General features: G+C 50.0%; 1 protein-coding gene across 10 annotated transcripts in view; it reads left to right on the top strand.

The window, feature by feature from the left end:
- DPF3 (double PHD fingers 3) overlaps positions 1-26,037 on the top strand; it is a 256,139-nt gene that overhangs the window by 137,254 nt on the left and 92,848 nt on the right. For all 10 annotated transcript variants that reach the window (XM_036267829.1, XM_036267819.1, XM_036267810.1 and 7 more), the window contains 2 exons: positions 11,457-11,584; positions 18,600-18,695. In XM_036267829.1, the coding sequence (XP_036123722.1) occupies positions 11,457-11,584; positions 18,600-18,695 (224 nt within the window). The remainder of the gene's footprint in view (positions 1-11,456; positions 11,585-18,599; positions 18,696-26,037) is intronic.

The following is a 26,037-nucleotide window of genomic DNA, read 5'->3' as shown; positions in this document are numbered from 1 at the left end:
AACATGTCTGCCCTCTGTGGGTCATCAGACCTAGTACTAAAAACAAAGCCCCCAAGGCTGTGGCCCAGATGTTTCCATTTCCGTGGGCTGGGCCGAGTCTGTACTACAGGCTGGGCCTGGTGCTCAGGCCGTGTCACACGCCACACCAGTGTGCCCCTGCAGGTGCAAGTCAGGATGTCAGGGGAGAGGCTGGGGGCCAGTGACAGGGGCCTACGCCTTGGGCCTCACAGCATCAGGGCCCATCTAGGGGACAAAGAAATGGATCACAGTCTTCCTAGAGGCGACAAATGGTTGTGTTGGAATTCTTCACACAAGCCAAAATTTCAGGAAAGGACCTTCATCCAGGGCCTCAGCTGGCCCATGTGGTACCTTGGAAGAAGGCGCCCCCGTTTGGGTGGACATTTACAATACATTCCCCCTTCTGGGCGGCTAGCTCAGCACAAGCTGGATCTCAGCCCCCTGGCGGTGTCTCTGCCCTCGTCACTTGTAAAGTGCAGTTTCCAGCTGAGAGGTCTTTTCCCTTTTTGGGGTATATTCTTCTCAAGCACAGGGTGGACTTGGACAGTATTTTTAAATGATCCTGTCTTATTTTCTATTCTATTTGATTTGGGTTCAAAAAGGACTAGGTTTTTTGGTCATACTTTTCAGTGTGACTCAGGGTAGAGTCATTGGTCAGAGTCTCTGGAGAACTTACTGTAAAGTCCTAGTAGGCAGGAGCCGTCAGTCAGCTGGGTGGACGAATGGAGACCGATCTTCTCAGGCATCGAGGAGCAGGTGAAGGAACAGATGGAGGGAGAGGCTCGGAATCTGCTCTCACACATTGCTGTGGAACTGGGAATAACCTTGTTGAAGACCAATCACAGTACCTGTCAGTATTTAAAAAGCACGTGCCCTTTGACCTAGAAATTCTGCTGCTAGGAATTTATCCTATAAATTGAGGGACCTTGGAGAAGGTCTGACATGTGCAAGGCTGTCCATTGTGGCATTGTTTGTAACAAGAACAGCGAAGAATGGAAACAACCAGAAGGGCCATTGATAGGAGACCAGTTAAATATATAGTACGTTCATTAAATGGAATACTGTTTTGTCTTATAAAGGAATGAGTTGATAAAATGGAAAGATGTCCAAGATAAATTGTTAAGTAGAAAGAAAAAAGGCAAATTGCACAACATTATGTATAATCCTCTTGGGGCAAACCTTGCTGCAAATCGATAATCAATTTGTTCACCCTAGGCTGAATCTCTTTAAATTTATGGAAACTAGAAGATTTGAGTTTATGTTGAAAGAAAACCAATGAAGGGCACCAACCAACCCTTGGCACTCCTCCATTTCACCTCTGTAATGCTCTTCCTCTCTCTTCCCTTCCAGCCTCCTGGTGTGGCTCTCCTGAGCTCCCTTTGACTAGCCCCAGGAACCCAGTTATGTCTCTGACTCTTAGAGCCTCCCCCGGGCTCCACCATTAATGCCCTCATCTCCTTGGGGGAGAGACTGAGGGCACTGGCCTGGAGCAAAATAGTCTCAAGGCATGAGCTTCCTTCCATGCGAGACCCTTCCGTGGATAATGAGGAGATGCAGTTGTCACGCCCACACCCAGCTTGTCCCTCTGGTCTTCCTCTGTGCCCCTGCCTGAGTCGAGCCAGGGGCAGGCAGTGGCAGGCAGAGTTCAGCACCCACAGCCAGGGTGTAATGTGGGTTAGGGTTGTCCGTGACCAGGTGTGCAGAGCTGAGGGCTCTGTCAGGAAAGCCGGTGTTGGGGGTGGTGGTGTGTATTCAGGAATCTTGAAGGACCTTAGAGAAGGTCTGAGGACAGGACTGCTGGTTCAGCCTCCCAGAGCACAGAGGTCATCTGAGCCGAGTAGACGGTGCAGGGTAGTGGGGGGGAGCTGGATCGCTGCTGTTGCCTGTTCCTGGGCTGAATTATACACTGATGGAGCACACCCCACTCCTGCTGTCCTCAGCCCTTCTCCCTCGCTGTGATACTCCGTCCCACCTATGTTTCTTACTACTTGCTGAAAATAAAAATGTGTCTGTGTGGGGGTGGGATAGGGAGAGCTCTTTGGAATTTGAAAGCATTCTCGATGCCCCTGGACCTAAGCCTTTCTCACACCTAACGCCACCCCTCCAATCAGTCCGGAATGAATATCTCACAACCTCCTACTTGTCTGGGCGTCTGAAGGACAACACATACAACATGACTTCTCTCCACTGCCCGACAATGGACTTGAGTGTTTTCTGCGCTTGTTCTTGGCTGCAGAGGCAGACACAAGGTGTTCCACATGCAGCCGTCAGTTCATGCAACACGAAGCCCTGGGGGGTGGCCTGGGGCCCGCCAGCGGCCTCCCTGGACCTTCCCCCAAGAACGGAGCTCTGTCCTTGTGCAGGGGGAGCCGAGCTGGCAGGAGAGAAAGGTGGATAGTAAATATCCACCAGAAGGCCCCGAAGCAGAACAGATGTTGGGCAAAAGCCAACTGATGAGAAAAGAGGCCTTTAACTCCCCCTCTTTTTTTTTCTGAATGAGGAAAAGAAAAAGGCTGAGAACAAACTTCTACTTGTGTCCCTCCGGATTAAATGCTCAGATCGTCTGCTTAGATCAATTTAGCATCCTCCAACCCTGGACCTTTTGATCCCCATGGTCTAGGGCAGATTTTATCTTTGTTGCAGAGGTTGGGAAACTGTGGCAGCGAATGAGGAAGTTAATTTCTCAGGGGACAGACACCATGGTGAAGCCAAGGAAAGAGCCCAAGGGGCAACCTGTTGGAACTGGCTCCATGTTGCTCCAGGACCCAACGCACATCCATCCTGTGGTTCTGAGACCAACAGGGCTTTTCCGACACATTCATTCTGCTCCCGAAATGTACCTGATGCCTTGTAAATCTCTCTGTTCTTGGGGAGCAAGCACAGATCTTTGCCATCCTTGCCAAATTCCAAGGGTGATGGGAGGGAAGGCAGCCAGGAATGGAGGTCTGGTTCTTTCTCATGGTTTGTTTTTTTTTTTGGCAGCCATTCAGTGACTGGGGATGAATGACCGGGGTAATCATGCCCCACCACACGTTGTTGGAGGGATATGAACACTAGGGCAGGGACCCCGAGGAGATGGTAGCCTGGGGTGCTTGAAAGCAGAGGGTGCCATAGCCGGCCACCAAGTCACAGGGACCCTCAGAGGGGCGCCTGCCCTCCAAGGGCTGCTCCAGACAGCTCGAGTCCTGCCTGCTGGGGCAGGGGTGGAGAGGCCTGCTCTTTCACCCAGGGTGCTGCCCCACCAGCACAGGACTGCCAGAACTCTACAGATGGGAGCAGGCTGCGGCCAACTTCCCCAGCTTTTGAAAATCCTGCATCTTAATTAGTTCCCCACTGCTTTTGTACATGGCCCACATTTTAATAGTCTCCAGGCTTGTTCCACCATTTGCTCTCGGATGTTCGCCATGATTTCTCTTCTCTTTAAGACAGTCCCCCTGACTCCTCCACCACCCTCCCAGTCCGGGAACAACTTAAGGAACGCCGATGTGCCAAGCATGTAGCCAGAGATTGATGAGCCTGTCAGCTGGCTCCCTCTGCCCCCTGGCCTCCCTCTCTCCGGTGTGCTCCTCACAGGGATGAGACGGGCTGGGGTGGGCGAGATGGAGGGAGGCGAAGGAAGAGACCGCCGAGCCCCTGGCCAGGTGCGAGCCAGTGGACAGCGTGACCTTCTCCTGGCTCGCAGAGGAGTCTGGCTGTGTCCTTCCAAGGGGGAAGGACGTTCCAGCTCCCACCCCCATCTGTCAGTGCTTATCTGTCTCTGCGGGGGGTGGGGGGGTTGCCTGAGCTTGGTAGGCTGGGAGAATGGATGCCTTCAAGTGCATCAGGGGGAAATGACCAGTCATTTATCTCTTTCCTGCAGTGTCAGAGCCTGCAGCCATCCATCCCGGGCCCGCAACAGCAGCTTCTTCAGCTCTTGTCGGCCTCATGAGTGTGAGAGCTGGAGACAGGTGGGCAGGCCCCTGCAGCCCCTGCTTCTTGCTGTGACTGCTTGTGGTTTTTGTTTTTTTAACCTTCCTGGCAGTCTGGGGAAGGAGCTGGGTCTAGGGGCCTGAGCCAGGGCTGCTTTGGCCGTGGAAGGTACACTCTGAGGCCAGGGCCACCCATGTTCTTCATCTGCATCTCCAGTGCCCAGAACATAGTGGGTTGGCACATAGTAAGTGGACAGTAAAGATTTATTGAAGGAATGAAGGAAAGAAAGGTGCCTGGTGTTTGATCTCAGGTTTGAAGAACATGGCTTAGTGCTCATCATCCCCATTTCGCAGGTGAGGAAGACTGAGCCAGAGGTCAGCAGCTCACCTCGCCTTCTCGTCCATTTTCCAGCTTGGCCTGTGGGGCCTCTCCCAGCCATCTTACCTCTCTTTGGCAGGCACTACAGCTGTGCTATGCAGGAGAAAGACCCAAATAGGGATCACAAGGCCTGGGTTCAAGTTCGGACCCCTCCTCTCCACTGGCTGTGTGATTTTGGGCAGGTACCTAACCACTCTGGCCTCCATTCTTCATTTGTAGAACGCAGCATGGCAGCTGCTCTGCTCACCTCGCGGGTTGTTGAGAGTCACGTGGGATGGGGCTGAGGACTTGGCACGTGTGAGGAGGCCTGTGATGCCCTCTCCTTGCTGGCTGCTGGGCGGGCTGGTGGGGCCTCTGCCAGTGTTGTCCCTGTCCCCAGCACCATGGCACCCTTGCTGCAGGTAGCTCGCTGCCCAGCTGGAAGGGGGTGTGCTGTCTGGCCCAGAATGGGAACACATTCTGCCTTGGAGACTTTTCAAAGGCCCAAGTCCGGTATGTTCTGCACTGAGGAGAGAAAACCTGGCATCTGGCTGTGGGATTCACCTTTACCAGAGGCACAGCTTGCACAGCCCCCCATGGGCCTCAGAGCGTGGCATCCACTGCCTGGCACAGAGGTAACCTGGGAAGACCTCCCTGCTCTTATTAACACCCTAGTGAGCGAGGCCAGGCTGAGTCTTTTCCACTGCCCTTGGCCTAGGCTGTCCACCTTCTGAGCACTGAGTACCTGGCCTTTTCCTGTTCACTGTGTGGGGATGCCCTGGCTTAGGGGCCAGGGGCCTGGACCTCAGTACGTACTGCCCCTGGATGTGTCTGGCAGCTAGGATGCGCCACGAGGATAGGGCTCATCCGTGTCACGGATGGACCTCTGCTAAGCACCAGGCTTGGCTCACGGGTGCAGCTCCAGTCACAGTATCGCAGTAACTACTGCTTCTCCACTTCTGCCCTCGTCCCCCCTCAGTGGTTTTCAGAGTGATTCTGTTAAAACACAAACATTATCATGTCATTCTTTGCTTGAAACCTCCAGTGGCTTCCGAGTGGAAGCCAACACTCTTCGCAGTGACCACACACCCCTTGTGCTCAGCACTCTGCAGTACCCATGACTTATCTGCCCCTGTACCAGCACCAGGAAGTGGGCTTTGTCCTCCCAGTTCTCCAGGTGCGATCAAGGCCAAGTGTGTTTAGGGTACTAGAGCTGACATTTCACTCCAGAGCGCCCCCTAGCACATTCCAGTTATCTGTGTTCCTTGAACTGTTTCACCGCTTGATCCGTTCCCATCATCCCTCCCCTTCGCAAAGCCGCACTGACGGCCTGGTAGCTAGCACAGCGGTGAGCTACCTTTGACAGTGTGGGTGCTCTTCTGTGTCTCGGGGTGGGGGGATGCTTGTCTGTGGTTCTGACCTCTCGGCTTACGAGTAGGTGGGTAGGTTCAGCAGGGTGTGGGGACCAGAGGCCATTTAGGGAATGATCAGCCCTCCTGCTGTGTGGATATTCTGGGATTCTTCAACCAGCGACAGCAAGGGGCTGAAGGGTGATGCCTGGGCGATGGGTCCTCAGTGTGAACCTTATCTATTTTGAGCTTTATGAATCACAGAACAGGGAGTCAGACGCCGCCAGGAAAATGGCACCCCTGAGGAATGAGCAGATGGACTCCTGGGCCTGCCACCGTCTCGGGGAATCAGATCTGGTTCCCCCAATCTCTTCCCCTGTAGGGTGAGAGAGAGCAGGATCCTCCACACGCCCTTCCCTCCCCATGAGTCTGATGGGGATCAATGAAATAATGACTCTTAAGCTCCTTGTTCCTTGATATATAAATTGATGTATAAATCCAAGGAAATATGTTGAGTTTAACTCCTCAAAATAATAAGCACCCAGAGAGAAAACTGCACATTTGTATTTTTGAAGAAAAATTAGAGGCAGATAAAAAATCTGAGCACTCATGATGTAGCAGGAGGATTGTCTGCCATTGTCTGTGGGGTTCCTCCCTCCCTTTTGCACCATAACTGTCTCCAGGCCCCTGCCTCGGAGGGAGCCGGTGATGGATGGACGGATGGATGTGCCTTGTCGGGTGTTTTACCGCGGTTTCCCCCGGGGCAGTCTGTCTGTTGGCAGAGCACAGCCTCCCGAAAGATGGTATCTCTTGCAAACTCGACAGCTAACAGACAGCTCCTCTCTTTGTATATTTCCCCAAAGAAGAACTGTCTTAATCTGTTTTTTATATGGCATATTTTATTATAATCCATATATGACTTGCAGGTTCCCAGTCCTCCATCCTGAGCCAAAAGAATGCACGAGGAGTCAGGGGCTCCGTGAGCCGGTGACATCCAGGCATGTGCATTTTGAAATGACCTGGGATTTCGTTCCTCTCAGTGCTCCCGGGCTGCACTCTCCGGCTCACCTTGCCCGCATCCTGTTAATGAGCTCAGTGCTCTGACAACCCAGCGGAGGCTTTGCTTTTGGTGCATTGGGTGGGTTTTGGAGGCTTTGCTTTTGGAGGGTTGGGGCATCTGTGTCCAGAGCCTGTGGCTTTGATCTCCGTCCAAGAGGATGCTGCCCCCTCCACCCTGTCCACAGCCCTGGGGAGAAGCAAGCCATTGTTCTTCACTGGTCATTTTCTTTCCTTCTTTCTTTACTTTTATTTGTGCTTTCTTTTTTTTTTTTTTTTAAAAAAAAGACTTTCTGTGCTTCAATCCTTGTTTGTCTAAGAGGTTTTTTCTTATTTGGAAACCGATTTGCTTCGGTTTGCACAGAAGCTGTCTCTGGTGTGATGGATCGTGCTGGAAGTCACCCAAGGAGTATCTCTGTTCCCAATTAGAAGTGGAGGCAGAGCTGCTTACGGGGCCCAGGGAGGCGGCTGGCTGGGGTGACAGCTGCTGCCGCTCTGGAGAGAGGAACGATCCGTGGGTTTATATCCATGTGTACAAAATCAGGCTAATTTAAAGATGAATTATGTGTGTGTTTTGGACCATTTTCTTTCAGTGTTAAAGGTTTGATGGCTCCTATCAGGTTATGTGGTCCCTAAATTTGTGCAAGGTTCAAAATGAGTACACTTTGAAAGAATTGACTAAATCCGACATCCAGATGAGATGTATTAGAATAAAACTGAATCATTGAAGTCCCTCAGAGCTCAACAGAGAACGTGTCTAGGATGTACATTGTGCACAAGCTTGGACCTGTTACTTTCGGTTCCCCTTCAGTCTGGAGCCAGAGAATGTGCCCTGTGCTGGTTTGTTGGGAGGGCCTTGGTCAGCATGTTATTCTGACCTTGCAAGCCTTACCCGTAGTGCTTTGAAACCAGGGTTTGCCATGGTCAGCTGGAACGCTGTCTCAGAATAGCAGTTGGCCGGGTATTAAACAGGTAACATTAAGAACCATGTTTAATGTTTTTCCTTTTTTTGGAAGCAAATCATAGTACACATTATTTTTAATGGCGGTAAACCTGCACTAATACGATAGCCACTAACTACATGTGCCTACTGAATACTTGAAAATGTGGCTAATGTGGATTGAGATGTGCTGTAAGTGTAAAACAAACACCAGATCATGAAGACGTAATGCAAATAAAAGTGTTTCAAGTATTGCATTAATATATTTTATATTGACTACATGTTGAAATGATAATATTTGTATATATTGGGTTAGAGAAAATATATTGTTAAAATTAATTGCACCTGTTGCTCTTTACTTTTTAGAATGTGGCTACTAGAAAGTTTAAAATGATATAATAATGGCTTGCATTATATTTCTATTGGACAGTGTGGCTGCACCATTAAAATCCGAATCATTCAAACTTGGATAATACCACGTAGGGCACTTAGAACATCTTTACCTATATGATCTAATTTTGAATCTTAAGTTTTAATTGATAAGCCTTATTTTTAACCACTGTTTCTCACACTAGTCTTGTGTGTGGATCTTTTTAGTTTCTTTATGCAGGGTGTTAACTTGTTAATTCTCACACCAGTACTCTGAAACAGTGTACTCATACCCATTTAGCACACAAGGAAAGGGAAACTCCGAGGTTTGAGTAACTAGCCTATGATCCCTTGACCAATATATGGCAAGGCTAGGGTTGGACTCCAGGGCTATCTCAAAGCAGGACTTCTATGAGCCAGTTAACTAACTACCTTGGCAGTCAGGCAAGAATTATGACACTGCGTTTCTCTGTGACCCTGGGAAAGTCTCTATCTTTCTGCGTCCCACTTTCCACTTTGAGGGGTTAGACTCGAGATGCTGTTGAGGTTCCTTCTAGCTCTTTGCATGTAGGGAGCTCATCTCACATTTTGGTTTTCTTCTCCCTCTTGATTCTTCTGTGCCCATCTGGTAAAAGACCAGAGGGGCGGGGAACAGATTGAACTCTGGGAAAGTAGGATGGAGGAATGTGTAGCATGGGAGTAAGAAGGAGGAGGGGAAGGCAGAGAAGGAAGGTCAGTTGATAAAAAATTCTGTGTGGAGTCAGTACTGTTGTGGCAGGGTGAGCACCACGTGGGGATGTTCAGAGAGAGCAGAACCCAGAACCATGACATCAACCCGTCCTCCACCTCAGCAGAGATCCGCCTTTTATCTCAAAGGATGAAAACTATGGAGAGAGCCCAGGAATGAAATGGAAATATACAAAGGTTTGGAGAAAGACTTTTCAAGGAAGGACCAAAGAGAGGCAAGGTGAAGTCTGTTCAACTTAGAGACTGGGTGGATGATATTGTAAGTTCTTTGGAAGGAGGATAGGACATGAGGCGGCACACTGAATTGTTTCAGACTTGGCATTTGGAAGCCTGTTCTGACCTGGGAGGAAGAAGAATGTGCCATCAGATCAGGCTCTGAAGTTGCACACTCTGAACCCACTAATGAACACAGTTGACTTTTTCTGTCATCTTCAGCATCGCACAGGCCTCCCCTGATCCCGTGATCTAAAGTAGAGCACTCTCTGTTCTTCCTTCACATTTCACTGTGTCGTTTTCCTCCATCGTTCTTACTACAGTTTGTAGTTGCATGTTTATTTTGGGTTTAGCATTGAATGTCTGTCTCTTTAGAGTGTAAATGACTTAAAGGCCAGGGCTGTCTCTGTTTGGCTCCCCTCCCATGTACCTAGTTCCGGCACAGCATTGTCACCTGGCAGGTGCGCAGTAAGTGCTTGTGGAATGAATAGATGGATGGATGAGTGCAGTGGTGGTTGATTTGGTGGTATTGCTTCTGCTAGAGATGGATCCTCTGCTTGCCTTTTTTTTTTTTTTTTTTAATCCTCACTCGAGGACATTTTTCCATATTTTGTTTATATAGAGTGGGAAGGAGAGAGAGAGAGAGAAACATCGACGCGAAAGCAACACATCAAGTGGTTGCCACCCACACGACCCAACCAGGGCCGGGGACAAACTGCAACTGAGATACGGAAACCGAACCCGGGTCTCTCTGGACTGCAGGCCGACACTCTAACCGCTGAGCCAAACCGGCCAGGGCTGCCTTTTTTGATAAGAGAAATCCCAAAGACCTTGTCTTGCAAGGGACTTGAGATAATGTTTCTCCTTCCCACCTTCTTTTTCTGGGGGCTGGTCACCATGGATATACGTTCCCTCAGTTTTAATGGGAGGCTGAGTGTGCTCCTTCCCTGTGGACTGGCCAGCCCGCATCTGGGTTTGGTGGAGGAGGTGAAAGCAGTTGGTAGAGTTCCGCTGCGTCAGAATAAAGCCCAGTGAGGCAGCGCGATTGTGCTGGTTATTTCCATTTGCTCCCCCAGATCACTCTTTGCTTTGTTTACACTGTCCTGGGCTCCAGGAAGTTGACCTTAGTGGGCTGCGGCAGTAAGGATCCCTTGCTCTCTGGCTTCTGGCTGGGGTTGGCCAGTGGGAGGGCAGGGCAGGAAGATGAGGGCGGAAGGAGGGAGAGGGGCTGTGTGTCCTCATGCCTCCGTTCTCTGACCCAGGGGCTCAGTAGAGTCGGTGCTACCTGGGCGCTCTGCTATGGCGCCCCCTACAGGTCCTTGCACACGCTCCCACTCTGTCCTCCAGGAATAGTAGTGGCAGTGGCTCCCCACTGTGACTCCCCTGGGGTGTTTCCCTCCTGTTCCCTTACTTCTGCCCACAGCTCTGTGAATAGTCCCTACACTAATATCTCAATCCCCCATACAAATGAGCCATTCATTTTTCCTGTTTTCTAGGGCGCCATTTTCTCATATTCTTTTACCCATTTTATCAGATACAGGGTCCCTGTCACACATCTACCGGATCAGAGGAGAGGTTAGAGGGATATTTTGTAGTGAATCCAAATATGACCACTTGTACCTGAGGTTTCTGTTTTTAATGAAACAAAAAAATCTCCTTTGGGTTAACAGTTTGGGGGACATATTGAGAAAGGGGTTCAGCTTCTGTCTGGTCTCTCTCATGGGTAGGGCTGGCTCTGGCTATCACAGCTCAGCTGGCCCCATGCTCCCAAGCCCTAGGTAGCTGCTGGAATTCCTGATGTCTTTGGGGAAAGTGCCCTGGTGTGCAGACACTGCAGCTCCCGCCTGCTGCTCTGGGCCTGAGAGGCGGCCGTGCTTGCTCTGGGCTCCACAGGCCTTCGCTCCCTGGTGCGTTAAGAACCGCCTCTCCGAGGCTGAAATAGCTTTTCCTGGAGCAAACTGGAGCTGGGCAGCCAGCATGGCTGAAGGGAGGTCGTGGAGTTGCCAAACGCGTTGGGCTACAAGGAGAGGATGAGACATGAGGCCAGCATTAATAGACCGCCTTAGAGTTTTCTAAGAACTTAAATGTAAAGGAGCACATTTTTGTCCCACGAAACGGCCATGTGGGGTGCTTGGCACTGTCACCCTCACTTTGGAGATGCAGAGAAGGGCTCGGGTCCTTGAGTGCCTTGCCCAGAGTCACAGGGCTGGAGGTTGGCAGAAGCTGGATGGAGACCTGGGCCATCTGATCTCTTGTCCATCTGGCGCCTCTGCCGGCTCTGAGGTCGCAGGTGGGGCTGGAGTCTGTTTGGACGGAAGGTGAGCTGGAGGTGGCAAGCGGACCCAACGCCAGCGTCCTGTTCCACTCAAAGGAGAGAGCAAAGGCGGCCTCCGTGCTGCCCAGGAGCGCCGTTCCTGCACGCCCTCAGGGCCATCTCTCCTGCTCCTGGTCCCTCTGCTTGTAGTGGCCTGACCCTGCTTTTTGTTCTTGTTTTTCAGAAGTGGAGCTGCCCCTGAAGAAGGATGGGTTCACCTCAGAGAGCACCACGCTGGAAGCCTTGCTCCGAGGGGAGGGGGTTGAGAAGAAGGTGGATGCCAGAGAGGAGGAGAGCATCCAGGAAATACAGGTATTTCTGTGCCCGCTGCACCCCCTGAGTATCACCGTGGACTCCAGCACTGGCTTGGGGTCCTCCTTTCGAGGGCCAGGGCTGCATCTCAAATTGCCTCATGGCTCCGTTACCAGGAAGCTTGCAAATTCTTTTCTGATTTAACATGTTTCCCAGAAGTCATTGTTCCTCTCAAATCCATTTCTCTTTCTTGACTTCCCTATTTATGTACTCAAAATGTATCCTGAGGGCCTGCTGGTGAGAAGAACAAATGGAGTCCTCACCCCTGTGGAGCAAACAGTCCCTGGTCCAGGCTCAAAACCTCAGTGTTGTCAGCGTTAGCTGGTGCCAGGTGCATCCCCACCTCACCCCCATCCGTGCTGTAGTTCACTCCTTTCCCAGCTCCGCCCCTCCTCCCTCCAGGCCAGTGTAGAAGTCACCCTCCAGGCAGGGTTGGTAGCTCCTGTCCCCACTGTTCACTGCCCGCTCTTCACACAGTAAGGTTCTCATCAAGCAAGATTATAATGGTGTGTTCTGACCATTCCTTATCGGTTTGTCTTGAATCCCATTGTTGAATAGAGTGATCAACACAGAGTATTATAATAATGAAATAGAATTGAAATTACATTCATATTAAATTTATATTTTATTCATTTATTTTTTTGTTAATCCTCTCCTGAGGGTATTTTTTTCATTGATTTTGAGGTAGAGTGGAAAGGAGGGGGAGAGGTGGAGGGGGAAGAGAGAGAGAGAGAGAGAGAGAGAGAGAGGGAGAGAGATGAGATACATCGATTGACTGTCTCCCACATGTGCTCCCAATGGGGCTGGGGATCAAACCTGTGACCCTTCAGTCCGTGGGCTGATGCTCTAACTGCTGAACCAAGCAGGCCTGGGCTATATTTTTTTTATATTTATTAATTTAACATGCAATTTAATATATATTCATATATTTACGTATTAGCGTGATAATTAAATTGGTAACAGTTGAATGTTTGGTTTGCTTCATAAGCACTACTAGTCTGTGAGTTCCATCGAGTCAGGGAATGTGCTGGTGTAGCTCCGTGGTTGAGCATCAACCCCTGCACCAAGAGGTCGCCAGTTCAATTCCCGGTCAGGACACATGCCCAGGTTGTGGGCTCGATCCCCAGTGGGGGGCATGCAGGAGGCGGCCAGTCGATGTTCTCTCTCATTGATGTTTCTATCTCTCTCTCCCTTTTCCTTCCTCTCTCTCCAAAATCAATAAAGAAAAAAAAATTTAAAAAAAGGAAAGATGTTGAATGAATCAGTGCGTCTGGTCACCTTCTCTGCCATTCCTGTGTTCAGATGAATGGTCGAGTCTCTTCATTTGTCACAACATGGATTATGGCTGTTCCTTCCTCCACTTCACAGAGCTCCAGCCCGAGTACAGATCCTTATTAACTATCACCTTTATTTGTCTGGCACACCTGGGAGTGATCTTCGACGCCTTTCTTTTGCTCACACCCAGCATCCAATTCATCAGGAATCCTGTCGACTCTGCAACATGAATCCAGAACGTAGCCCCTCTCCCTACATGCACTGCTCCTACCCTGGTCCACGCCTCTCAGCTCCTGTCTAACTGGTCCCCCTGCTAATGCCTGGGAGGGAGCCTTTTAAACATTAAGTCTGATCTGTCAGCCCTGGGCTCCCAGAGCGCAGGTCCAGACCCTCTCACTGCTCTGACTCAGGCTTCCTCGTGTTCACTCTGCTCCGGACACGGGCCTCCGTGCTGCTCCTGGAACACACCAGGCGCACCCCTGCCTCGGCTTCTCTGGCTCCTGCCTTTGCTGGCAGAGTCCTCTCCCCAAACATCCTGTCTCTCTCCTCACCTTCTTCAAGGTTTCGCAGCCACCTCCTCTTTTGTCCGAGTGTGTGGGTGCTGACCCCTGGATACACACCATGCCCTGTGCCCTGCCCACCCCCACCGCTGCACGCTCTCCTCTGCTTTTCTCTTCTCTTCCCCACAGTCTACCACTGTCTAAGGTGCTTCCTTTATGCTGTTTTCCAGTGGAATGTAAACCCCTCGAGCAGGAGTCTTTGTCTTGCTAACTGATATATCTCCAGCACCGCACAGTGCCGGGCATACAGTCGATATTCACCGAGAGGGCGCCCGAGTGACAGGTTCTTGGAGTCCCAGCGCCAGTCTCCCTCTCCGACACTGCCCGCTTCCTTTGCTGACCTTTCGCCCGAGCAGAGCTCTGCTTGTGCCGCCCAGTTGCTGAAACACTTAGTGAAAACACATGTTTCCTACTAAATAAATCCAAGATAAATCCTTCCTGTGCCTCTTCTCTCTGCTCCTACCTGGTTGTCAGGCTCATTTCCCACGACCCCTTGACTCCCTCGGTTCCTCAGCCCTCTTCCCTCTGTGCCTGTGGTCGTGCTGTTTCCTTCCTCTGACGCCCCATTCTTCCATCTCCGTTCTACTCGCCTCTCAGGCTTAGCGCCAGTGCCCCTGCCCCTGGAGGCCTTTCTCCACCCCCACAGCCCGAGGGCCTCTGCTTGCCCCTGGCAGTTAGGGTATCCAGTACGTTTTCTGCTCTTCGTGTATTACCCTCCATTTTTGGACTTTCAGATCTTTGAAAGTAACATATGTCACATCTGTATTGCCCATTAGAGTGTTCTTTTGCTCACTTAGTGTACTGTGCCGAGTCAGTGGGTGGAGCGGAACCATCGCCCAGAAGCCGTGATGCACTAGTGTCGCACAGCCCTTTCCCTTTGAAGCTGGCGGTGGGCCCCAGTTCTCAGGCAGCACTGGGCCAGTACATGGGCTGTCACTGTGGCATCATCACCATCATCACCTTCATCCCCGATGTAAACTGGGTGTCGACTATGTACAGAGCATGGGCTACTGTGCCAGAAGCCGAAACCAGGACCATGAGCCAAATGAATTTACATGTTTTTATTGGCTTTGATGCTGATGATGATGATGATATGTAGTAAATGGACAGTTTCGTTAATTTTAAAAAAATGTTCACCTGATGATTTGTTTTTATTGATTTGAGAAAGAGAGAGAGAGGTAAGAGAGAAACATTGATTGCTTGCCTCCCATAAGCACCCTGAATGGACATCCAATCTGCACCTAGGTATGTGCCCTGACTAGGAATTGAACCTGCAACCTTTTGGTGTACGGGACAATGCTCCAACCAACTGAGACACCAGGCCAGGGCATTTTGTTTATGTTTTCATTCATTCATTCAACCGAAGTGTATTGAGTGCCTCCTCTGAGCAGGCACTGTGCTAGGTTCTAGGGAGGGAGAGGAACAGGAGAGACCGGTCCTCTTGGCTCATCCTCATATTCTGGGGTGACATACAGACAGAAAGCAGGTAAACAAATGGATCAATGCCATTTGATTTGCATTGTAGGATCAATGCCATGAAAAGAACAGAATATGAAATTCAGTAGGAGAGAAGAATCCGGTTTTAGGGAGTGTCCTACGGGAGACAGGTATTTAACCTTAGTCCGATAGGACGAGAAGGAGCTAGCAAAGTGAGGTTTTTAGGGAAGAGCTCTCTGAGCAGAGGAACAGTCTGCTCGAGGGCATGAGGGTAGGTCGTGTTGGAAGAACAGACCTGCCTGTGTGGCTGAAGCACAGTGCCAGGGAGGAGGGCCTAGGATAGAGTTGAGAGGTGAGTGGGGCTAGACCACTCCAGCCTCCCAGGGAATGGAAGAGGCTCGATTTCATGGGAAATGAAAAAGGAAGCCATATGGAGGATTTTAATCAGGACAGTGAATTTGTGTTTCATCAAGATCCCCTGGTCCCTGCATGGCGAGGAGACTGGACACAGGGCCAACACTGGAAGGAGGGAAATCGGGAGACTTCTACAGTGTTCCAGGCCAGAGATGGAATCTTGAAAAGAAATGCCTTCTTTTTAGCTAAACATAACCAGAAACCATTGTTATCATTACTGTAAAGACTGTTCAGAGGAACAGGGAGAAAGTTATTTTAAAATGTGTGTATTTTCCACATAATGTCCTTGGACAGGGAATTGCAAGTGTGTTGCCGGGGCTCAGCTGCATCTCTAGTTGGACACTCCTGCCCTTCACTCCTAACACAGGATACCCTCTCCTTCCTGTGCCCTGGCGGTGACCTTTGTTTGTTAGGAGCTCCCGCCTCCTCCCAAGTTGTGGAGAGAGGCTTCTGGTGTCAGGGCCTTGTTGTAGGAAATGCAGGCACTCTGGGCGGCTGCTGTCACATCTGAGGCCTGGGGCACACACACAGGTTCTAGAGACACAGGGAAGCTGGTGGGAAGGGGAAGGGATGGAGCCTGGACACTGTGGCTGGTGTGGCACTTTGGGGACTAGCTCGGTTGCTTTCACCAGTCTTTCACTTGCCAACCTAGAGTCCATATTGCAGGTAATAAATATTCTCATAATAAAAAATGAGAGGAGTCAGAGCTGTGCTTAGGTGCTAGAGGCAATGACCTTTAAATTCGAGGTACTTAGAACTTGCAATGATTAAATGACTTCAAGACCCAGAAAGCTTGCAAGATGGCTGTACGGCAGTAACAACAGTCGTAGTGAAATCTTTTATCTGGAGGCGGCAGGGCATTCTCCTTGTCTGGCTTTCGTTCATGTTCCCACTCACTGTTCAAGAAGCCAAGGTGCAGGGAGGCTAGGAGGCTCGCTCTGGACCTGCGCCCCCTTCTCCTAGCGGGAGGCCAGAGCTCATGTCCAGCAGACAGGGCTTCTCTGTTAGACGGCTGAGGCTGACCAGAGCCCCTTCAGTGCTGTCAGCCGATGGCTTCCCAGATAAACCTAGTAGAGAAGCCAGAGCAGAATTTAGTAGACCTGTTTTGAGTTCTTTGGGAGGACTTGGTAATTAGCAGTATCCTAGCCCCTGTGACCGGAACAGAATTCTCTGTCGAGGTGGCAGGGGGAGAAGGTCTCTGATAACCTAACTCCTGGGTTTCCTGCTTTGAGGGCAGGCCAAAGGCATTGTCCGGGAGGCCACTGGAACAATGATGGCAGTATCAGATGTCATTGTGGTAGGTGCTGCTGTTTTCTTCAGCCTTTTCCTAGCTGTGATTGGATGCTGTTATCCTGTGTAACATGGTCCCCACCGGCTTTGCTAGCCTCACCTTATGCCAGGCTCTTCCTGAGCCACTGAGCTCTGGTCACATTGGCCTCTTTTCTGCTCTCTGGGCAAGTCATGTTCCTCTCTCTGCCTCAAGGAGTTTGCTCATGCCGTTTCTTTTCCTAGAATACTTCCCTCTCTCCCTTCTCCTTTCCCCATTCAAGACTAGTCTTACTCTCCTGTAGAGCTCAGCTTTCTTAGGTAAGCCTTGCCTGACCCTTAGATTAGTCAGATTTCCTTCTAACACCCTCAAATAGCAGCTTGAACTTGCTTGTCACTGTTTTTTTTGCAGTTGTAATTATATGGTTGTATATGTTATTTAAATCTGTCCTCCCTTCACTAGACTATCAAAATCCGTTTGGAGCCAGGACTGCAGCTATTTTCTGGCTTGTCCGGCATAGCACCTGCTATGTAGTCAGCACTAGACACTTGTTTGTTGGTTGAATAAGTGAATGAATTTCTGTTTTATAATCAGGAAAACAGGCATGAAGAGAGGATGACTAACCCAAAGTCACACTGTGAGCCCATGAAGAAATGCTGGGGCCCCTGACGTGGAGTCCAGTGTACTCCAGGCGCTTTACCCTTATCTCACGCCCACTCTGGCGGCTGGTCCTCTGCACAGTCTCTCATCTCCCCCTTATACCCAGAGATATATCCTCCACCCACCTCCCTCACACAGAGGGAAGTGCTCAGGTCTCTGTAGGAAGGCTGTGCCATGATACACCCTTGGGATCTGTACACACAGGGCTGAGAAACAAATGGGAAACTGACCTTGCTTTGGTCTTGGATTTGCTGTTTGATATTGATCAGTCAAGCCCCTCTTCAGCCTCAGTTTATGTTGTTTATTTTTTATTTCATTTATTTATTTTTAAAACTCACCCTAGGACATGTTTGCTATTGATTTTAGAGAGAGAGGAAGGGAGCGAGAGAGAGAGAGAAACATCGATGTGAGAAAAACATTGATTGGTTGCCTCTTGTACGTACCCTGACTGGTGATTGAGCCCACAACCTAGATACCGGCCCTGACTGGGAATCAAACCTGCAACATTTTGGTGTATGGGACGACACTCCAACCAGCAGTGCCATCCAGCAGGGCCAGCCTCGGTTTATTCACCTGCAAAATGGAATGGGATTCTCCTCTACTCCAGCAGAGCTGTTAGAGAGAATTACATTTATGATCTTTAAGCTTCATTATAAGTAATGTTCTGTAATGAAAATAAATCCATTTTCCTTAAAAAATGACAATGGGTGCCCTGCCGGCGTGGCTCAGTGGATTGAGTGTCAGTCCTGTGGACTGAGGTTCCGGTTTGATCCACGCTCAAGGCACATGCCTGGGTTGTGGGCTTGATCCCCAGTAGTGGGTGTGCAGGCGGCAGCCAATTGATGTATCTTTCTCACATCGATGTTTCTATCTTTCTCCTTTCCTCTCTCTCTGTAAAAAAGTCAATAAAAACATATTAAAAAACAATGGGTGATTATGAACAACACATTAATGTCAAATTCTGGTCAGATGAACAGGAAGTTACTTGTTTTCATCGAACAGGGCAGAGTTCTAGCACGGCAGGTAAAAGAGAACCCTATTTTCATATTTAGGAGCAAAAGGAAAATTACATTAAATTTTGACAAAATATCTTGGGTCCATATAGGAAATTGCTTCTACCTGAGTATTTTCTTTTCAGAAAACCCTTCTCGGTCAGAAGGCAAGGTAGAGGGTCATTGTTCTGGGAGCACTCGCTGGAAGGGCCAAGGGTTTGAGAGAGGGTTCTGTTGCCAAGGGCTAGACTCGGGGCAGCATTTCGGAAGCCTGCTTCCCAGGCAGTGGCAGCATCTCTTCCCTTCGTTAAAACGACAACGAATCGGAACATCCCCCAAATTACCCTCTGATGGTTTTCTCCTTTGCATTTTATTTCTTAACCTCTGTCTTCATTCTCTTGTCCTTTCAGAGAGTTTTGGAAAATGATGAAAATGTAGAAGAAGGAAATGAAGAAGAGGATTTAGAAGAGGATATTCCTAAGCGAAAGAACAGGACCAGAGGACGGGTAAGCTGGGAAGCCATGGGGGATGAGAGATAAGGGAAGCCGAGGCCATGCAAAATACTGGTCCCCAGTTTCAGGGTCCCCTGCGACTACAGCGAGATCGTACCCGTGGTCTTCCTCGCAGAGTGTCGGAGAGGGGAGCTCCAGAGGCTCTGGTCCCAGGTGATAGCCTGCAAGCGGTTAGAGCTGGCAAGAGGGAGAAGAGGCAGAGTGTGCCCCGAGGGGATGCCGAGGGTCTAGGGGTTGGGGGCGGGATCAAGGTGAGAGTGGAGAATAAGGAAAATGTGACAGTTGTCCTCGTTACTTGGTCATAAAAGAAGGATGAAAGTTTCCTGTCCTGGGGCTGGCCGAGAATGACAGGACACCTGCACTTTGAGGTGTATTTCTTTAGGGAGAGAGTAGGACCACAGCTGAAGGTTCCCCAGCAGGTATGGCCATGGCCTTTGGAGGCTGGTGGTCATGGAACGTGGCAAGAAAACGCCAGAAACCCCGGGAACAGCAGAGGGGACATCTGTGGTGGGAAGAATATAAAGATGAGAATAGCTCTTGAAGGGAGGGAACCAAACCAGGGTGGTACCCTCAGTCAGGTATTCAGGTTGGTCCTCCAGAGGGCTCATGGTCAAGCCCAGAGGGGCTTTTTGTGTTCAGCTTCAGGGGTCTTCAAGGGCACCTGACAAGGCCCAGGTGGAGAGGGACCTCTGTGTGTTAAACGGCCCCTTTTCATCTATGGGATTAACTCTTAATCCTGCCTGGCTCCTCAGGCTCTAGGCAGGACGGTTCAATTTTTCATGGACCTAAGGCTGGTCCTGCATGCCCCATGGGTTTGGATCAGGTGATAATGATGGCATACCTCTCTCTCCGTGGTTCTCGTGCCTTAGTCTATAGCAGAATCACCAGCAAAGACTATCAGAATGCAGATTCCCCGACCCAATCCCAGACGTTCTGATTTAGGAGTCTGGGGTAGGGCCTAGAAAGCTATATGGTAACAAAGTTTCTAGGTCAGTGGAACAAGTGTTCCAGCCCTGCTCACACTGAGCTGAATTGCTCCAGCTGTTGAAAGGAGCCGGACTTCCTGAGTGCGCGGGGGGCCCTTGGAGGCTGCATACCTTATATAGTAGCTTTCATCAGTGATCACTGTGCCAATCTTGTTATATCGGTTCTTCCACTTTTTGTTGATTTTAATGTTTTATTTCTGTGTGTGAAATGTTTGAAAACAATTCCTAGACATTTTATCATTTACTCTGGATACACCTCAGTGTATACCTCTAACATATCTCTATCATACCCAGTAAAAAAAAGAACTATAATATGTACATTTTAGTCCCTGATTTTCCAAAAAATGCCTGTATAGTTTTTTTGTTTAAAATTTAAGCCTCTTGGATGCTACAGCATACCTTTTCTTTGCTGCACCCTACCACACACATAGGTTTTTTTTTTTTCCATGCCACTTATCTGTTGAAGAAGTTGGGTGGTTGGTCTTAAGGAACCTCTCACATTCTAGATTTGACAGACTGATGGCATTTAAAGTGTTCTTCTGTCCTCTTTATCTCCTGAAAACTGGTGGTTTGATTAGGGACTTGATGAGAGTCAGGATATCAGGTGTGTAAATATTTCGAGGGCAGGGATCTTTCCTGGGTGTGCTGTGTGTCTGACTGTGTCACATCGGAAGCATGCGTTGTTCAGTCATTCTGCTTCTGGTTAAATCGATAGGTGAGTTTGGATGTTGTCTGAGCTCTTCTTACAAAGTTCCCCATCGAGTTAGTACCTAATCGTCTTAACAGCCATCGATGAACTTGCCTAGACCCGTGAGTTCATTGGAGGTTGCAGAATAACGAATATCTAATTCTACTACTAAAGGAGGCTGTAGAATCCAGGTCTGTTTCCTTCCCACCCCTTAGCCCAAACCAGACTTACGCGATTAGACTGCGGAAAGAGAATGGCTTTCACATCTTCTCCGTTCTCAGCCTAAACATGAAGGCTTGAACTCGCAGTCATCGAGTGTCAATAGGGGTCTTTGGAAGAGCATCAGCGGTAGCACAGCAGCCGTTTTTACGTATTGTGTCCTTGCACACACCAGGCGATGTGATGAGGCTCCTTACATTCGGTGGAGAGTGGGGACTGTGCACTGCACTGGCCTTGCTGGCCACTGACCACTTACAGTGTTACTACTTCACATTGAAATGTGCTGCAAATGTAAAATACACACTAGATTTCAAAGACATTGTACGAGGAGAATGCAGAACATATCCTTTTTTTATTGACTACATATCGAAATGATAATAATTTGGCTTTGTTGGGTTAAGTAAAATATTAAAATTAATTGCACCTGTTTCTCTTTTTACTTTTTAAAAAAAATGTCTACTGGAAAATTTTTTTTTTAATCCTCACCTGAGGACATTTCTACATTTATCTTCAGTTAGAGTGGGAGGGAGAAGGGTAGGAAGAGAGAAACATCGATGTGAGAGAGACACATTGACTCGTTGCCATCTGCACAACCCCAACCAGGGCCGGGGACGACCTGCAACCGAGGTACATGCCCTTAGCGGGAACCGAACCCGGGTCTCTCTGGACCTCAGGCTGAGGCTCTAACCGCTGAGCCAAGCTGGCCAGGGCTCTACTGGAAATTCTAAGGTGACCATGTGTGGCTTGCATTTGTGTTTCGATTGGCCAGCACTGCTTCTTTCATTCCCATAAGTTGGTAGTATTACTTCCAGAGATCTTAGGTAACTGCTCAAGGTCATCCAACCTAGGAAGGGAAAGTCAGGATTTGAATATGGGTCTGTGCTTTTTCCACTGGGTCATGTGTTGCCCAGTCCCCAGCATGTGGCCAATCAGCACTGTTTTGAATGAATGATTGAATGATGGAAAAGGAAAGAAAGTCCTATTTCAGCTTTGTGGGAGCTGAGAGAAGGCTTGAACACAGTGAGGGGGCTGGATGGGGTCTAGACCAACTCTGGGCCCACCTCATGTTGGCCAAGGGGCAGTGGAATGGCTCTACATTGTGCAGTGACATTGTGGACATGTCACCCATGGAGGGAGCCATGGGAGGGAGGACCCAGAAGAATGCAGGTGAGCCTGCCTGGGCTGGAATGAGTGTGAAGCTGCCCATGTAAGCCACCCCTAAAGCGTACTGTGTTCGAGCTGCTGCAGGCTCCTGAGAACAGTCGCGCCCTTTCTGTTGTCAGGACTGAGCGTCAGTTCAAGGCTCTGCATCTCAACGAGTGTTCTTTGGACTGCAGCATCACTGTCACCTGGAGTTGTTAGAAATGCAGGTCCCACACTTCACCCTAGGTGGGCTGAAGTAGAGTCTGCACTTTACTAAGACCCCCCGGTGCTCTGTTTGCTCACTGAGTAAGCCAGGCCTGAGGTAGTATTCATAAGAACAGCCTTTGTTTGAACCATGTGTTCAAATCCCAGCTCTACCACTTACTGGACAGTGGGTGCATCATGCAACCTCTGTGACCTTGACCAAATTATATACGTACTCTGGGCCTCACTTTCTTCTTCATCATTAAAATGGGAGCAAAAATACACAGCCAATATTGAGTACTTAATAAAGTTCTAGATATTATTAAGAGGGTGCAAGCAAAGGGAACAGCAACTCTCAAAGTTCTGACAGTGGAGATTCCCTGAGGGTGAAAGAAATTCAGACCCAGCAATTAGTGATTGCGTCTATGGTAATTTTAGTCCAAGAAATCCAAGCTCTTTAAAATACATAAGGTTCTTGTGAGTCATCCATGTAAGTATTATCAATCAATCGATCAGTCAATCAGTAAGCCTTTATCGATGCACTGCGGTGCATTTCAGTGCTCCTCAGACTTCAACGTGCATATGAAGCACCTGGCGATCTTACTAAACTGCAGATTCTGATTCCATAGATCTGGAGGGTGGCGACTGAGATTTCCTCTGGTTAACAAGCTCTGGGGTGATGTCACTGCTGCTGGTCTGAGGACCACACTTAAAAAAAAAAAGCGGGATAGCCCTGGCTGGTTTGGCTCAGCGATTAGAGCGTTGGCCTGCGGTACAGAGAGACCCGGGTTCGGTTCCCGCTAAGGGCATGTACCTCGGTTGCAGTTTGTCCCTGGCCCTGGTTGGTCGTGCGGGTGGCAGCCACTCGATGTGTCCCTTTCACGTCGATGTTTCTGTCTTTCTCTCTGTTCCTCTCTCTCCCTCCTCCCACTCTACCTGAACAAAAAATGGAAAAATGTCTTCAGGTGAGGATAAAAAAAAACAATTGAGATAGAGAAGTGGTTCTTAATTTTTTTTTTTGGTCTTAGGAATTCTTTAAAAATTTTTTTTTCTTCATTGATTTTAGAGAGAGAGGAAGGGAGAGGGAGAAAGAGATAGAAACATTGATGAGAGAGAACATCGATTGGCTGCCTCCTGCATGCCTCCGACTGGGGATTGAGCCCACAACCTGGGCATGTGCCCTGATGGGAATTGAACTGGCAACCTCTTGTGCATGGTTCGATGCTCAACCACTGAGCCACACCAGCCGGGCAGCTCCAGAGTTTTCTATAACAGAGTCTGGAAACCTTGGTCCTGCTGCTTTTTCTGGCTCTGTGACCATGGACAGGTTATGAACCCTCCCTGGACCTGTTCATCAAGTGCCAAATGGGAGTAACATTCGCTTTAACTCAGAGTACTGTAGGAATTAATGGAACTAATATTTGTGAGAGAGCTTGGGATGCTGCGGTCCAGCTTAGTGCTAAGTGTTGGGGATGCATAACAAAGCACGACGTGCAACTTGGCTCTCGAGGATGTTGGAAGAAATTGAGGAGAAAATGCTAATAGCCGCGCTACAGTTAGGGAGCAGCAGGCTTCCGACTGTACGGACCAAATGCAGTGAGAATTCTGAGGAGAGATCATCGCGGGCAGGGATGAGACCCTGGTTGAACACTTCCTGTGTAGTGCTGTCCCCTGTGGTTTCACACGCCCCACAGTAGAGGTGTTGCTGTGCCCATTTTACAGTTAAGAAAGGTAAAGCTTAGAGAAATAACTTGTCCGAAGACACATGGCTGGTGTTTAAACTTGTGCCTGACTTTAAAGCTGATGCTGTTTTTATTGCTCAGTGTGTCAGGGTTCTTGGGCGAGTGGGATGTGAGCAGGACTAAAGCATGGATCAGACAGGGGTGGGCAGAGCAGCTAGTCCATGACCAGGATCCTTACAAGTGAAGGTGTGGACACAGCATGAGCTGGAGGTGAACCTAGGGGGTTTGGCACTGGGTCACCACTGGATGTGTCCATGGGTTTTAGACGGCCAGTGAGTAAATGACCATGGGTCCCTGCCCTCACTCCTTTGTCTGATTGGTCTAGAAGCCCTACAGGATGGATTGGGTAGGGCAGTGCTGGGGGGAACCCCAGCTCGTGGTTTTTCTGAGCATTCAGGGGTCAGTCGGTGATCTCCTGGGTTACAGTGTGGAATAGAAGGGGAATGCAAAGTGTAAGGTGGCCTTTGAAGGAAGAAACAAGAAGAGCACACGGATGTCGAGGATGAAAGAGAAGAACCAAAGGTGATTGACGCCCTGACCTACCCACTGATTGATTGGTTCATTTATTCAGCAAATATTTATTAAGTGCTTCTTGAATGGCTGGCCCTGGGCCAGGTTCCAAGGATAGTTGTGGCCAAAATAGACATGTGCTCCTCCCTCCTGTGGGGTGACAAAAACAAGTACAGCAACACGAATGATGATGTCAGGCAGTGCCGGGTGCTGGGGTGAAAGGGAACGCAGGGTAGGGGAAAGGGAATGGCGCAGAGGGTGCGAGTGGAGGAAGGTGGTCAGGAAGGGCTTCCTGGAGGGGACATTTGAGGAGGATTCTGAGTTCCCGAGCTTGACCTATTCCAGGAGGCAAGGAGAGGGCTCCTGCAAGCAAGAATCCCTTGCGTGTCTTTTCAGTGGCCTGTAGCCACCACTCCCATTTTGCAGTTGAGGAAACTGAGGTGCAGGGAGTGTATGGGAACTCGAGTCACCCGGCTGGTCGGCCCCGCAGAATGAAGTGAAACCCTGGCTCTGAGCAGGGCCCTCCCTTCGCCGGCCGGCTCTGTGCCTCCAGTTCCGCAAAGCTCCTCCCGTCCCTGGCGGTGCTTCCAGCCCCCAGGAGCCCTCCCTGAGTCTGCCATGGCCTCGTCATTCTGCCTGACTTGCTTTCACCTGCTCCGAGGCGACTGTGACAGGGCTGCCGGCGGCACACGTCAAGCTGTCCCTGGCTTCACTGAGGGGTGGGGGGCAAGGGCAGCTGAGGGTGACCACCTCCTTGTCGTGGGCAGGCAGGGAAGCCTGTCAGAGCCTCGGGTGACTGCCAGTGCGCCTCATAGTCCCTCTTTGGGTGAAGTCTGAGTAATGAGGGCGAGGGGAGGGGGCTGCTGTTGTCGCGAGTGTGTGCCCGCGTGTGTGTGTGTGCATGTGCGTGTGTGTGTGTGTGTGTGTGTATGTGTGTGGTGTAGGGGTGAGGAGCTGGGAGGGAAGGGGGGGGGAGAAGCGGAATTTTGTAATTTGTTTTAGAGCGAGACAAGCTGAGGAGGTGGGGGTGTTAGCCTGCCAGGTGGTGTAGATTGTGAAGTGTGTGTAAGAGAGAGAGAGAGGGAGGAAGGGAGGGGGAGAAAGAGAACAAGCTTGCACACACGAGTGAACATCACAGGACTTTTGACCCTGAAGTCCCCAGGGCTACTTTTCCAGGCCAGGCCCCTGCGACTGCCCCAATTTCCCTGCACCCCAGGTTGCTGCCATTTTTCTTATCTGCTGTGTCTTTCTCCCTGTCCCCAAAGACCCCATCAGGCCTTTTCTTTGGTTGGGAGTTTACTGCCACTCATTACCAGAGAATGACCCCGAGGAGGCCAGGGTGCTGCGCACGTGACCAGTGTGGGACTTCCAAGGGTTTAAAAATAACCCTGGCCGCATTCTTGCAGCGCCGTCCGGGAGAGCGCCTCACCCTGCCTCGTGCTGAGGCCTGGGGACGTACAGGGCCGTGGTCCCCGCAGCCCAGCCTTAGGAGACCCCGAGCCCCACTCAAGGCAGACCACAGGGGGTCTCCGCGGAGGCCCACCCTGTGGAGCTGGCTGAGCGGGGGAGGGGAGCGCCTTACCTTCCCAGGCTCATGCCCGGTGCCAGGATGCCAGGCCTGGCTGGCTCTCGAGAGACTTGAGCGGGGGAGTGTGAGCCAAGGAGCTTGGCTTGATAACTGGAATTACGCTACTTGCTCCAGTACGCCCAGCACCTGGTCAGCTGAGGTGTCAACGAGGGTGGAAGCTCAGGACTTGGAGGAATAGGTCCCACAGCAACAGTCGAGTGTGGACATTTGGTCAGTAGAAGCTTCGCAGGGAGACCGTCTTGATCTAATTTCCTGG

Source organism: Molossus molossus, unplaced genomic scaffold, assembly GCF_014108415.1.
Source record: "Molossus molossus isolate mMolMol1 unplaced genomic scaffold, mMolMol1.p scaffold_m16_p_1, whole genome shotgun sequence".
NCBI lineage: Eukaryota > Metazoa > Chordata > Mammalia > Chiroptera > Molossidae > Molossus > Molossus molossus.
This window is presented reverse-complemented; position numbering and strand designations above follow the sequence as displayed.